Source organism: Mirounga leonina, unplaced genomic scaffold (genome assembly GCF_011800145.1).
Source record: "Mirounga leonina isolate KUSES-001 unplaced genomic scaffold, KU_Mleo_1.0 Mir_125, whole genome shotgun sequence".
Classification (NCBI taxonomy): domain Eukaryota; kingdom Metazoa; phylum Chordata; class Mammalia; order Carnivora; family Phocidae; genus Mirounga; species Mirounga leonina.
The window spans coordinates 72,125,092-72,139,163 of NW_023270305.1; the positions used below are offsets into that span (position 1 = coordinate 72,125,092).

Genomic DNA, 14,072 nt, shown 5'->3' on the forward strand with positions numbered 1-14,072 from the left:
CAGAGGGTCCACCCAGCTCCCTTCCGACTCAGCCAGCCGGCTTCTGTGCGCTCCGTGGGTGGGCTCCTTTTACTCGGCTGGGTGCCACCGAACTGGTGCTGCTGGTTCCTAGGGAGAGAGGACAATGCCTTGCTGTGTCCCGAAGCACTTCCCGATCATCCCCAGGCTCCCGAGGGGCGCAAGAAGAAACACGGGAGATGTGCGATTTGGAATTAGGACAGGTGTTCGTAGTGAAAGTGGTTTTGGTAAAGGTTCTTGAGGAAGCAGCCAAGGACCTATCAGTAAGCTGGGGTAGAGAACCTTCTGTCTCCAACAGGTAAATGATGTTCCCAACACTGTGATTCAGCTGGGAAGATGGATGCGGATGGCACGTGCCCTCCCTTGTCTCTGTAATTGCTGTCATTTTAATAAACAGAGCTCAGCTCATTCAAGGGATAGTTCAAGTGCAGACAGAATTTATTCTCCTGTAAGCACCAGAGTTTAAATTTTCAAACCATCATTGTTTGTGTTGCCTATCGGCATGTGGAAATGGCATAATAGTAATATAATAGTGAATACATAGCAAGAGATGGCTCTGAGCCCTTTGAGGGTGTCAACTCAATCCTTACCACCACCACCCCACCAACCTCCATCCGGGGTTCATCTTTATTCTGTGAGGAACCTGTAGCCCAAGGTGCCCCCACAGCCCTGTGTTCCACAGAAGCAGCTAAGTCAGGCAGCCCCGGAACCCTGCTCTCTGTCATACTCACATCAGGGCAAGGGGGCTTCCAATGGGCTCTCCAAGAAAAGGCCATGGAGTGACTTAGTCATCATTTTCTTGTATCTGCAGTGTCTTTAAGAAGAAAGACTACTGTCATCTGTGAGCATTAGTCATCATCTAAAAAATTAAAGGGAATGAGCTTAAAATAAAATCAAGAACATCAGAAGGAACTTGGAGAGAGCCCGAAGGAGAAAATGATAGCACAGGCTAGTCAGGGGTTCACAGAGTCTTTGCCCACAGAGATCAAGCCCAGGCACCATCGAGCTGGGAGTCCCTCCTTTTCCACCTCCTGTCCTTCATCGGCCACCAAGTGGTGTCCCTCTTCCTCACAGCCCCTGGACTGCTGGCTGCAAGAGGGGAGAGCCTCCCCTGCTTCCTGTGTTTCTTCCCAGTGCCCAAGGCGCTGGCTGGCACACGGTGGCCCTCAGTCAGCATTGGGTGGATTCTGTTGCGTGACCTGTTTGGACTCTCTATCCTGCACATCACGTCCCCCTTTCCCTGAGCCTGTTCAGACTGACCTTCTCTAGCCTGGTGGTGTCCTGTGTTCCCTCCCTCTTCAGGCCAGAAAGCACAAGTACAGTCCGGCCGTCCCTTCCTCTCGGCCCCTCAGCGGGTCCCGTCCCCCCCACCCCAGGCGCACAGAACAAGGCACTCACTCCTCTGTGGCCTTCTTGGCTCTGGCCTCACTTCCCTTTGCACCACCTGCCTCCACCGCTCTCCTCCCTCCTGTGATGCTTTTGTGCGCACCGTACCTCCTGCCTGGAGCACCCTGGCTGCCCGGCAGACACCATCTTGCCCTTCAGCTCCTGCTCAGGGATTCCTCCCTGTGGGAATCATTCCCTGGGAACCTCTCTGTCCATATGACTGAACTCTGTACACCACGCTCAGTGTTCTCGGGGTGCCTTGTTTTGACTCCTGTTGTCTTGCTTGCGCACCACCCCCCGCCACTTCTTTCAGCTAGTCAGTGCATTTTTCTCGAAGGCCAAGCACCATTCAATGTCAGGCACCCAGGGGTGAAGAAGGCAGATGGAGTCCCTGCTCTCCTGGGACTCCCATTGGATGAAGCAGGCAGAGGACACACATCAGCACATGAACGAACAAGAGAACTTTGAGAACTTTCCTGAACGGTTATGAAACACCTGATCACACTGAGCATTCATTGAGTGATTGACCAGCAGCTTACGCCACCCTCACAGCTTCCTCATCTTTTGGTTGATGGGGGTGCAGAGCCAGCTTTCAGTCCCGACCTCTGGGCCTCTCTCCACCTTCCCATCTGGGGGACCTGCCCCTCCCCAGCACTTACAGGACCGCAGAACAAGTAGAGCAGGGGGCTTCAGAGGCCAGAGCCCCAACAGTGAGGGTGACATCCATGGGTGCTTCCTCAGGGCCAGTGCCTTCAAAGCAGGGACCTGAAGGAGGTACAGGAGTTAGCCAAACACACGGAGAGGTGCACGATGTCCTCACCTCGGGGTGCAACCTGGGAAGGCCCAGAAGGAAGAGCAAGCTGGCCAACTGGAGAAAAGGAAATTTGGAGGGTGGGGAGTAGTACGAGCCTCAGAAGTGAATTGGGAGCTTCAGGCTTCTTTCTGGGAGCATTTGGCCACCAACAGACAGTTTTTGTTTTGTTTTGTTTTGAAGTCAGGGCTATACCCAACATGGGGCTTGAACTCACGACACTGAGATCAAGAGTCACAAGCACTATGGACTAAGCCAGCCAGGCACCCCTGCCAATAGATCATTTTAAGCAAGGTGGTGACCTGATCTGATACAGGCCTCCTTCTGGCTGCTGGTGGAGAATACGTGGGATAGGGACAAAAGTCAATGTGGGAAGACCAGTTTGGTCAGTTCATGCCCCAGATAAGAAATGATGGTGTTCTAGACTGGGGGTCAAAGCCATGGGAATAAAGGGAGGTGAGAGGATCTGAGAGAATTTGAGGGAGGAGTGTGTCTCAGCACTTGGACGTTGTTTGGATGTGAAGATGAGGGCGGGAGGGGGAGAAGCTGAGGATGCCACCAGGGTGTCTGGTATGGGCAAGTGATCAGTTGGCAATACCATGGGGACATTGAGCACAGAGGAGGAGGAGGTATGGGTGCAAAAGAATGCCATTGGGGGTGCACGTCAACCTCTGATCCCCAGGGGACACACAATAGAGAGTTACCTAGATATACAAATTTAAGAGTTTATAAGATCGTGTTTAAAAATACAGGAAAGGATGAGTTTATCAAGGGAGACTGAGGCAGCAAGAGACGTGCCTATCTTCTCTCTCTCTCTCCTCTGTCAGCTTCCACCTGCACTAGCGAATATGGGAGCCACTAGCCACATGTGGCTTTTTAAATACCAATTAAAACAATTAAAATTAAATACAATTAAAAATTCAGTCTTCAGGGGCACTGGGTGGCTCAGTGGGTAGAGTGTCCAACTCTTGGTTTCGGCCCAGGTCATGATCTCAGGGTTATGAGATTGAGTCCTGCATTGGGCCTCATGCTAGATGTGGAGCCTGCTTGGGATTCTCTCGCTCCCTCTGCCCCTCCCCCCACCGCACATGTGCACACTCTCTCTAAAAAAATAAAAATTAAAAATAAATGTAATTTTAAAAAACCAGTCTTCAGTCATACCAGCCACGTTTCAGTGCTCATAGCCACGTGGCTGGTTGCTTTCACAAGGGACAGCACACATGATAGACCATTTCCATCACCTTAGACGGTTCTCTTGGACAGTGCTGTATCTAGATTCTCTGTTGTATGTTTGTATCTCAGTGCCCAATCACTCAGAAAAAATAGCACAGTTCCTTTGATTGAGGACACTTTGAGGTGTTCGTTTGAGGGCCTAATGGTCAGAAAAGGAACCCTATGAGTTCTTCGGGGCCCTTCCCATGAGCGAGTGGGTCTGCCCGGGGGTCCCTCGATGCCCCTGCCACCCTGGCCAGAACACAGGAGTGTCGGCAGGTGGGGTCCTCCAGGAAGAGTAGGACTCTCTGCATGCTTGTCCGACTTAACTCTTACTTCTTTCTTGGGCCCATGGGCAATACTTTTGCATTGGAGCAGGTAAACCCTTCTAGGTTATAATTCAGGATGACAGAGTGATGGATTCAAGCGTCTTCACAGAAAATCGGATCTTGAACTTTTCATTTCAGAAACCAGTTCTGAATTGTCTTCAATGTTCAGTTTTGGCTTTTGCTTTTGTTTTTCATCTTTGTTGAGTGTGTACCTTTGTTCTTTATTTTCTTTTTCAGTCAGATGTCATGGATCAGAATTTGTTAAATTTCCTTCCAGAACAAGAACATTCAGAAGTGTACAAAATGCTTTCTTCCCATATGCTTGTGACAGATTCCCCCTCTCCAGAATACTTAAAATGTAAGTTTAACTTTACTAGTTTTACAAGATATAAAGATAAGAATTTTACTTTTGAAAGAAGGTTAGAATGAATTAAGAAGGGAGGACTAATTTTAAGAACAATTTTCCTTGTGACTCAGAATATTTCCAAGATCCTTAGAGGTATATTTTAAATTTAAAGCTAAAACTGGAGTTTGGAATATGTATGACATTTAACTTCTCTGTGGAAAATTTGAAAGCATGGCGCTTACGAATAAGAATTTGTTTTGCATGTAATACAAGAAGCTCTTTTTTTTTTTTAACACGAGAGTCTTTTGGTACCAAACAATGCAAAAATCAGTGCACAATCTGCTTATTTTAGAGGATACCGTAATGCTAGATTCATATGATAACCAAGTCACCAACTGCAAAATGAATAATTAGGTCAAAACTCCAAATTCTCTTCTCCTGAGGCTGTCATCTGGTTATTTATTATATACATTTGCGGTTTTTATGGAATTTTAAAGTTTTTCTCAAAATTGGCAACCTGGATGGAAGGCCAGCCTCAGTGCCTCCTGAACCGTGTGTCCGTTAACGAAGCACAGACACTGAGGGAGATCGTGCAAGTGCCTCGTACTTACTCATTCAGGCCTTAGTTCATTTTCCGTGAATAATGTGTCCTGTTGTACATCTGATTTTACTTCAAAGCAACGTGAAAAGATTAGATTAAAGAGAGCAGCTCTATATGAGCAGCTTTGTTTTAATACACCATATGAAAACAGCCGGAACTAATCAATGCCGACATAACCAACCACAGACATCTGTGAGCAAATTAAGACTAATTGGGCCCAAGTATGGGATGCAAAACATCTATATAAGCTATGAGGGGAAACCCCTGTTCTTCAAAGGTTATAAAACCATGTCCAAGAGTCAGTCGTAGTGAGAGAAATGTCCTGGCCGTGTGTAGACTGAAGCCCGGGAGTTATGCAAAGACACAACTTGTTTGGTCTAGAATCTATGTCATATTCACGTTCCTTTTCTCTTTTTCCTTTGACCACCCAGCTGACAGCGATTTAGAGTTTTATTGCCATCTCCTCAGAGGCAGCTGGAACCCAAAGGAATTTCCAACTTATGAATACATAAAATTCGTAGGAAATTTTCGCTCTTACAACAATGGTAAGCTTCAATTGTCATATAATTGCGACAGTGTCTTTTGTCATGCAAACGTGCACACGGAGGTATAAGACTCATCGAGGGAGGAGGAGTGAGAACATGTGCTTTTCATATTTGCATTTAGATTTTCATGTTCCCAAGATGCGTTTTGTGCTCGTAAATGTTATCTCCCATTCGAGAAGAACGCACTCCCACACTTGTTTATGCCGGGGCACAAAGTCCCACGGAAATGCACTTTATCCATTTACTTAGTTTCAGGCTGATGGAAGAGTTTTGTACTGTGAGAAAAAACGTAACAGTTAATAAAGAACAGGCTCAGCCTACACACAGCCCAATAGGGCTGCATTGGTGACATAAAGATCGGTAACCTTGGTTTCTGCATCTTTATTCTCCTTTTTACACTACTGCCGTGAGCATGTTTTCATGGGTCTGGTACATAGGTCTTCTGCTCCCTCTGACCCTAAGGCACAGGAAGTGGCCACTTTATGATGAGCCAGCAATCCACACTGGATGAATTATCAAGCCGATCAGCAAAGCAGTAAAATCTTACTCTCCGAAATTACCCAGATAACTAATGATCCGAACTCTGGTTGCACCTCTGAACTCGAATTACACCCTCAGTTTCACTTTTGACTTGGGGAAAATGGGAATGCAGGCCCTATGCCAGAAATTCAGCAGTGCAAGCCCCACCCCTACCCCCCACCCCCGCTCCACGGTCAAGCCTAGCACAGGAAGGTTTGCATTTGGTTTGCTCCAGGCCTCAAACCTCAACACAAAACAAATCGCTTTGAATGATCTAACATTTCATAAGACCGCAGAGATGGGAAAAAAGGGAAAGATGAGGCAATAGGGAGTTGATGGCAGCCCGGACTGGGGCAGGCTCTGTCACTGGTACTTAACTCCAGACCCACGGTGGGGTCCGTTACCCCGCCTAATTAGTCCCAGAGTTTCCATGAGAACCGACCAACATAATGGCCCCAAGTCCTAATGCTGAGGCTCTACCCGGGATCTTCCCTTCACCCTTAGACGATCCTCTGCTATATGTTGCTTGCATAAATATACATGCTTTGTCTCAGAGGCTCCAACTAGATGCTGCTAAGCGTGTTGGTCTTGCCAACGTGTTCAGGGTTTATGACTGGATGATGGGCTCCAGGGCCAACTGGGGGCCCTCTGGGAACCTACCCAAACAGGGCTCAGTGTTCCTGAGTGTTTGGAAGTGAAGGGAGGTCAGCTTTCACAAGTGGGGCCCTAGATCTGGGCTACACGGGGTAGAGCCAAAGCCTGACCATGCCTAACCTAACTCATCTGAAAGGCATTCCTAAACCTCGTGAGATGAATGTTTAATGAACCACACACACAAGTAAATGGTAGCTGATCGGGCTACCGAGTTAAAGAAACTGACCTAAGAGGCGCCTCGCCTAGCACTCAGAGTGATGCCAGTCCTGGTGTAGGGCTCACTGGGTGAGGCAGCTTGTTAAAATGCAGATTCTAGGGCAGGAGATCTGAAGGTGGGGCTGGGATTGTGCAATTGGAAAAGAACCTTGGGGTTTTGATGAAAGGGGTCATGGACTTAGAGAGACACCGCCCTATCGTAATACTGAATGCCATTCCGTAGGAATTTTAAGGGTACTCCTCACGCTGATGGCGCTCCTTCCAGACAGCTTTATCCTTGAATTAATATAAGCAGGGGTTTGGAATTCGCTTAAAATGTGTGCCATGGCCATCATGCCAGATGCCGGAATAGCAGAGTATCCCATGTGGCAGCCAGCGAGAAAGGGAAAGGCACCCTGGCCGCGGGGAGTGCCAAGACTGTGGGAATTACGGGACGCTGCGCCCACGTGTCCCCATGACAACAGTGCGCCGCTTAATTAAGGAACCGACACGTGATTGGCCGGTGAGCGCAGTCGCATCCTTTGTTAATTTCCATTTCCACAACTCTCTCTTAAGCTGCTGCTGAGTATCACTTCGAAGCCTCCTGTCACTTATCACAGTTTAGAGGGTTTCCGGGAAAGAGGCAGGCTTCGTTGTGAATACCTGGTTGGTTTGTTCTTTTTTTTTTTTTTTAAGCTAGCAAAGCTTTATTTTCACTTCAAGTTGAGACAATGTTTGTTTGCCTGAAAGAATGTGTGGAAATTATGTGTGATTTTTTTTTCTTTTGGAAACTGTTACTGCTATAAACACACAGCACTGAAAGTGGAAAATTTAAAACCAAGAGTGCCAGAGTGTCTTTCCAGAGCCTGTTGAACAAATCAAAGTTAGGGGGCTTTCTTGACACAAGAGTCCCCAAACGTAATTGTGGAAAAACTGAAATATAATTCTCACTTGGATGAAAATAAACAACAAATGTCAGAGACAAATGAATTTCTAAGATGGAGCCCTATAAAATCACCAGCATTCAGTCATTTTTGACCTAGAAAATACGGTTTAACGTACTCTAAGGAATACTTCAAATCTGATTTTGTAGGTTTACTTCTCAATAAGCTTTGAACAATGGGTTAATAAAAATAACTCACTTAGGAGTGTTTCCCAAGTCCCAGGTCCTGGGCTCGGTCTTCGCATTGATAATCTCATCGAATCCTCCCACCAACCTTTTAAGCAGTCCTGTTGGCATCATCCCATCTAAACAGGAGGAAAGTGATGCATAGAAGAATCTGAGGCACACACGTGGAAAGTGGGGGACCTACAATCGTACCCATTCTAACCCTGGAGTCCTACCCTTCACCCCATTGCTTTGCTGCCTCCCACAAATCTGTGTTGAAACTAAGCTTGTTTTGTAGCTGGGGCACACAGGCCTGGCCCTGCCACGTGGCATGCCCTTGGGACAGGATGTCTGTACCTGTGCACGCCAGATGTCCTGCGCCCATGTACCAAGCTGCTTTCACGGTACCCAAGATTTGTTTTAAGTCAAATATGGTGAGACACACAGACATGGAAATGACTGTCAGGAAAGAAGAGGTTTATACTCACAGATCCCTCCAAACAGGCCCAGCACACCACAGAGGCCACATGGGGAAGCACCAAGGGAGGTCAGGGGGCAGGGCGAACAGGAGAAAATGTGGGCAAGAGCCACTCGTGTAGCTTCTCTGGAAAAGAAGGAGCAAGGCAGTGTAAACGGGCTTCAGTTTGGCTAGCTGGAATCATTTTAGTGGGCTCTTGGGTAGAAGGGCTGTCTCTAGTTGTCAGATGCCTGGGTTGGGGTGTGGGCTCTAGATGGGTTGGTTTGCCTATGAAAGGTGCACGGGAAGGTGAGTCATTCACTATTTCTAGGAATTGGCTAACCCAGAAAGGAGCAATTCCTTCAGGGTCGGCAAGGCCCCAAATGTCAAAGTATCAAATACAGACACTAGAAAATGTGGTTTGTACACAAAGCCACCCCCTGCCACTTCCCTGAGTTCCCAGGCCTGGCAAACACTTAAAAACAATGTGTAAAGTATAGAAGAAAACAGACAATGAATACTGGTTTTATTTTAATAGAATCCCTGCTCACACTTCAGAGGACTTCATAGGAAACCCTACTCTGGCCCATTATCGGGAAAAGTCCTCTCATTTCTGTAGGGCTGTTTAGTTTATGGGGCATGGCCTGGTCCATTCTTCTTTGATGCCTGTCAGGAAGATGCAAGGCTCTCATTTTTATAAATAATGGAGTGGAAAGGACAGTGACCTTTACTCATCTGTGAGCCTACGCAGTCCATGCCTGGTACATAAATAAGGCTCAACACAAGTACATTGGCTAGACTGAGGCTCAGTGATCTTGGTCCTGCACATACAGGTGGTCAGGGACAGCAACAGGATTCAGACACGACTTCTGACTCATAGGGAAATCTGGCTTTTCCTTGAGAACTGATAATACAGCTCTCCTTGACGGACCCCAGAGCCCACCCAGAGATAGAGCCCCCGATACACCTTTGACCTTGAATCCAAAGTGAAGATTAAATCCACTTCAGTACGTGCTGGGTAAACTGGCCCATGTGTAACTTCCAGTGATTTGTGAATTTTCTGCACTGGAAGGTCTAGGCAACCGTGCGTGGTCAGTGTGAGGTCATCTTTGGCCTCCATTTGCTCCCTAGTCTGTGTCCCCCACCACCAAGTTCCTTAGCCCCCTGGGCTCCCTGGGTGTTCCCCGAGGTCCTTAACCGGACCCCTGACTCAGGCATCCCCGCCAGGACTGTTCCTGCCCCACTCTCTTCCCTGCCTCTTGTTCACTTGATCACCCAGTTAGCCTTAAGGCTGATGGAGGCATGGGCTGCAACTCGAAAACCACGTCTATAGGAACCCTTGGGCCTTATACCAAAGGGCAGAAAGGGAAACGTGTTGGCTGCAGGGCAGGGAAGACGGGGGATACGGATCCAGAGGGAGCTTTTGGTGACCCTTAAGTCACGCAGATGAAGACACCATCTGCTTGCCTGCTAACCCACGTAACCGCTCAGCATTCGTCTGCCCTGTCACTGGTAGGAGTAGGCGGGGTTGGGAATTTGGGGTGTGGAGAGGCATAAGGGTACCTTTGCCCTTGTTAAGGCGATTAAACTCTCTGATTGGACATTTCTAGATTCACCACCTTGCCCCTGTCCCTCTGACGCTCTCCGTTCACCAGGGCTGTGTAGACACAGCCACCGTTGCCCAAATGCATCAACAAAATGGAATGTTCTCCTGCTTCACTATTTGCACATCTTGGTCACTCCTTAGGACTTCCTCATTTGCTTCAGATGTTCGAGGCAGGGGAGAGGACGGAAGACAGGATTGCACATCTTTAACCTAGATTCTTTAATAAATGTGAAGAAGTACATGTCGGGAAATGAGACAAGAAAACAGCTTTCCTAGAACTGTTTCACTTTAGGACAGTTTCTCACCAAGTCTGTGAAAAGCATCTTGAAGGGATCCGAGCTGGAATACAGAAGTACGTGTCTCCTCCTCTTCCCCTAAAAAAGCCTACTGTGTGACCTTGGCCATGTGGCCTGGAGATTCAGGGAGGACCACTGGTGTGAGCAGCCCCCGGTCTACCTCTGCTCTTCACATCATTTCCAGAATGGGGCTGAAATGAAATTACTTTTTTCATTTTTTAAAATACCACGAACAAATACACCGTTCCATCTTTTTCCTTCTCCAGTTATATAGAGGAGCCCCTGGGTCCTCTCCCAACCCCCACCCAAGTTCCACGGTCCCACCCCCCACTTTTATGGGAGAGGAACTGGCCAGATGATTTTCCAAGGCATAATGAACAGTCTTTGCTTTAAGGGGTCCTAATAAACAGGTTCCAGTTCCTGAAAGATAAGTTCGTGCCAGGAAGAAGGCAATCCTCTATTTAAGCCCTTGCTCCTCCCCCAGACTTGGATTTAAATGTGCATCTGACTGAAATCCAGAAAGCAGTATTTCAAAAGTTGCTGGTGTGGCTCCACATAGGTCACCCTCAGCAAACATTCCACTCTGGGCTTTCCAGAAACCACACACCAGAGTATAAAAGTTTCCCTGCCCTCATTTTACCTATTTGCCTCTAACCACACAACCAGATTTGAAATACTGGCAGAAAGGGAGGCTTTGCAGCTTACAACACTCGATTCCGTATGTTCCGTGGGATTTCTGTAGGTTGCCTCATTTTAGGGCTTTGGGGGTTTTGTTTTTTGTTTCCCTGAGCTGAATTGAGATTTCTCAGTTAGGGGAACAAAGCCACACCCACCAGACCTCACTGAGAATGGAGACGTGAGCTGAGCACAGGAAGGAATGTCTCTTCCATCTGGCACAGGCCCCCAAGAGGCAAGAAGCAGAGTGTCCCCTCCACCCCAGCAAGGAAGTGCCACATTCTTCTCTGGCAGTGGACATTGCTGCCAGATTAGGTCGCAGAGGAATTAAGATCGCGATAAAGAACAAATTGTTACCCCAGGGCATCATCCTGCTTGAGCATCTAGAGCCCATATTGAAATGGAGCAGTGAGGAATGGTCAGACATTTATCAGACACGTCCTCCTGCTTGCTTCAGCCTGGGAGCAGGGGCACTTCTGTAGATGTGTGCAGTCATTGTGATAAAAGTGTGCACAAGGCGTCCACTTGGAAGACAGGGGGCGACAGCCTGTGTGAAGTTCACTTCCCTGAGCCTACGTCCACGCCAACCATCTGGTGGATATCTTGTCAATACCATGACAACCTCCTGGCCCCGAAAAATACTCATTTTAATTAATGAACACCGAGGGAAAGGAGAAATATTTAAGTGAGACATACATGTTCCCGTCGGAGTCATTTTTTCAATCCAGCAAATTGCAAACCCCTAGCTTTCTCGTATGGCTCCCAGCTTCTCTCCAAGCTCGTTCTTTCTTTCCGATGCCAAACAGCACTGGCAGAAAGAAAGCACGAACCACGCACTGATTGCCTCAGCAAGTTAGGCAGTGCCCCCCGGGGCCAAAAACCGGGCAGCATTATTTTGCTGCGGCTGTCCCGAGAACCCATCAGGTGAAACATGCCATGCTGTGCAGAGAAGAGAGAAGAGCCTGAAAATAGTGCTTAATGAGCGGGAGAGGATTTCTCGTGAATGTGCAAGAAATTATTCCTTAACAGTCCAACACTCTAACCCAGACGTTTTGGACATTTATCATAAATGAGATTTAAGAACTTTTTTCTTCCTTTAGTGAGCCTCCCGATTGTTTCACGTCTTCGTGGACACCTTTCGGCTTTGAATTTTCGTTGGTTCCGAGAAGTGCTGAGAAAGCGATTTGTCACTCTCCATGTGGACGATTAGTGTGTTTTCCTACAGTTGTTGCAACTAATTTATCATGAGCAGGCCATCTCTGATCAGAATACTTAATAGTTTAGGCCTGATGACTGGACCAGTCCTAAGGAACAGTCGGTACCCCTTTTTCCATTTGTTTCTGCTCCTTTGCTGTGAACTATGTTCACTATGCCCACCCCGCTTCTTCCCCGTTCTTTTCTACCCCTTTGTACACACGTCTCATGCCACCCGAGACTGCCCTGCCTGCTCGGTCATCCTTATGTTCTTATGACTGACTTGGGAGGTCACCATTGTCATCAGACAGACTTGGAAGCCAACCCCAGGTGCCAAGCGAGAAGGACTTTAATCACCCTTATTCTCTCGAGAACCTTGGGGCTCTCTTGTGGCCAGAATCCCTAGGGCGTGCCCGCCCAGGGCAAAATTCTTCCAGGGTCTCTAAAATTAGAGGCTGTGATGAAAGTTCAGGAGCAAAGAGGGGCTTAATCCCCCCATGGACCCCTTTAGTAGTAGGAAGACCAAAAGCAGAACACCCTCTTGCATCTTTCCAAGCGTGAGGCCCCCTCAGAGCGGGGACTGCTGTTGCTGATTTGCAGCAGACCTTGCCCGGGACCTTCTGACCATTTACAAATGCACTAGTAGTGGGTGAGCTAGCCCGAGGGCCAGTGGGACCCAGGACCATGCTCCACGGGCACCCTCCCAAGGTGAGCCAGCCTCCAGCAGCACCAGGCTGGGCCACACAAGGCGGAGCCACCGTGGGGTCTCAAGGCCTGTGCGTCAGTTGCTGGCTGGGATCAGAAGGTGCCTTCCCCTAGCCAGGTCTTAAGCTGTGGTCTGGATGTGCGATGGAAGGTCATCTCGTCGGAGACACATTCAACAAACACATGTGGAGCACCTGCTGTGTGCAAGACGCCTGCTCAGGGCGGGGGACAGAGAACTAGACCCAGTTCCTGCCATAGGGGAAACCCATCTCTTTAGCTCTGGGCAAGAGAAGATCAATTTCAAGTAAGATGACCCTCGGGGCAAAAAATGTAGCAAGTAATCACTGCTTTTATCTGTGGCGTGAGTGCTCTGTGTGTGTGTGTGCGTGTGTCTTGGAGTGGCGGAAGCAAGGAGAAGGCTGATGAATAGGGCTGCGCCGGCATCGACGGGGTAATCCTTCCAGGAGGCTCGGGAAGCCTGCTGTAATTAGATATGTTTTTTCTATTACTTAAATTGAAACAACTAATTAAATCCTTAATTAACGTTTTTTAACTACTTTGGGATACGAAGTGCCAGAGAAGTTATTCTAAGTGCTAAATATTACCATGAAGTCCCAGGGAGCAGTTTGCTCCTGTGTTGACTCTGGAATCTGCTAGGAGGCTCCTGCTGTGAATAAAAGTCACTTGAAACATAGCTGGCAAAATGTTTCAAGTATCTTCTTCCCCTTGACTTCCCCCCAAGGTTTTCCCCTTGGCCTCTGTTAAAACTTTCACCCTTGATTTACCGTCACCTTTGATCAAGCCCTCAGCTGCTTCAGGTTTCGGGGGAGAAAGCTCATTTAGAAGAGGAGTTTGCTTGGTTCTGGAGCCCTCTGTAAAGTATCTAGCTTCTCGAGCACAGGCTGTAAGCAATAATGAAATTTCCCCTGCGGGGAGCATTTTCATCTTTAAAACCTTAGCAGTTCCAAAAGGACTGATAAAATTGCACTGAGAGGCAGCCAGGCCAGCAGTAAGCTCTGCAGAACATTCACTTAATTTCCATGGTCTCTGCCCCTTGAAGAAATTGTTAGGGGCTGGGGTTTCCCTACCCCACGCTCTTTCCGTTCCCCTGCCTTCCTCACCGTAAATCACTGATGAAGGCACTTACTGACAGAGCCGGTGGATCATTCCAGCAAGGCACATGGTTTAGAGACAAATGAGAGAGACCGTCTCTTAAAATTCCCTGGAAGTCCTAGGAAATTTGCTTAGAAAGCCTAGATTTTCTGAAAGAGTAGGGAGAATTTTACTAGGTCTTTATCTGGCAGGTGATGTCTCTTAGCTTCAAGCAGAGAGGATATTTCACATCTGGGAAATGTGTTAATGTCTTTTTTTTTATTATGCAGATGTTCACATCTGCAGACCCTTCCCCTGTGAGA

The 14,072-nt window shown here is 47.9% G+C and overlaps 1 protein-coding gene across 2 annotated transcripts in view; it reads left to right on the forward strand.

The window, feature by feature from the left end:
* The window catches only part of NPAS2 (neuronal PAS domain protein 2), a 151,495-nt gene that overhangs the window by 105,842 nt on the left and 31,581 nt on the right, over window positions 1-14,072 (forward strand). For both annotated transcript variants that reach the window (XM_035001803.1, XM_035001804.1), the window contains exons 6-7: window positions 3,994-4,114; window positions 5,135-5,248. In XM_035001803.1, coding sequence (XP_034857694.1) covers window positions 3,994-4,114; window positions 5,135-5,248 — 235 coding nt within the window. The remainder of the gene's footprint in view (window positions 1-3,993; window positions 4,115-5,134; window positions 5,249-14,072) is intronic.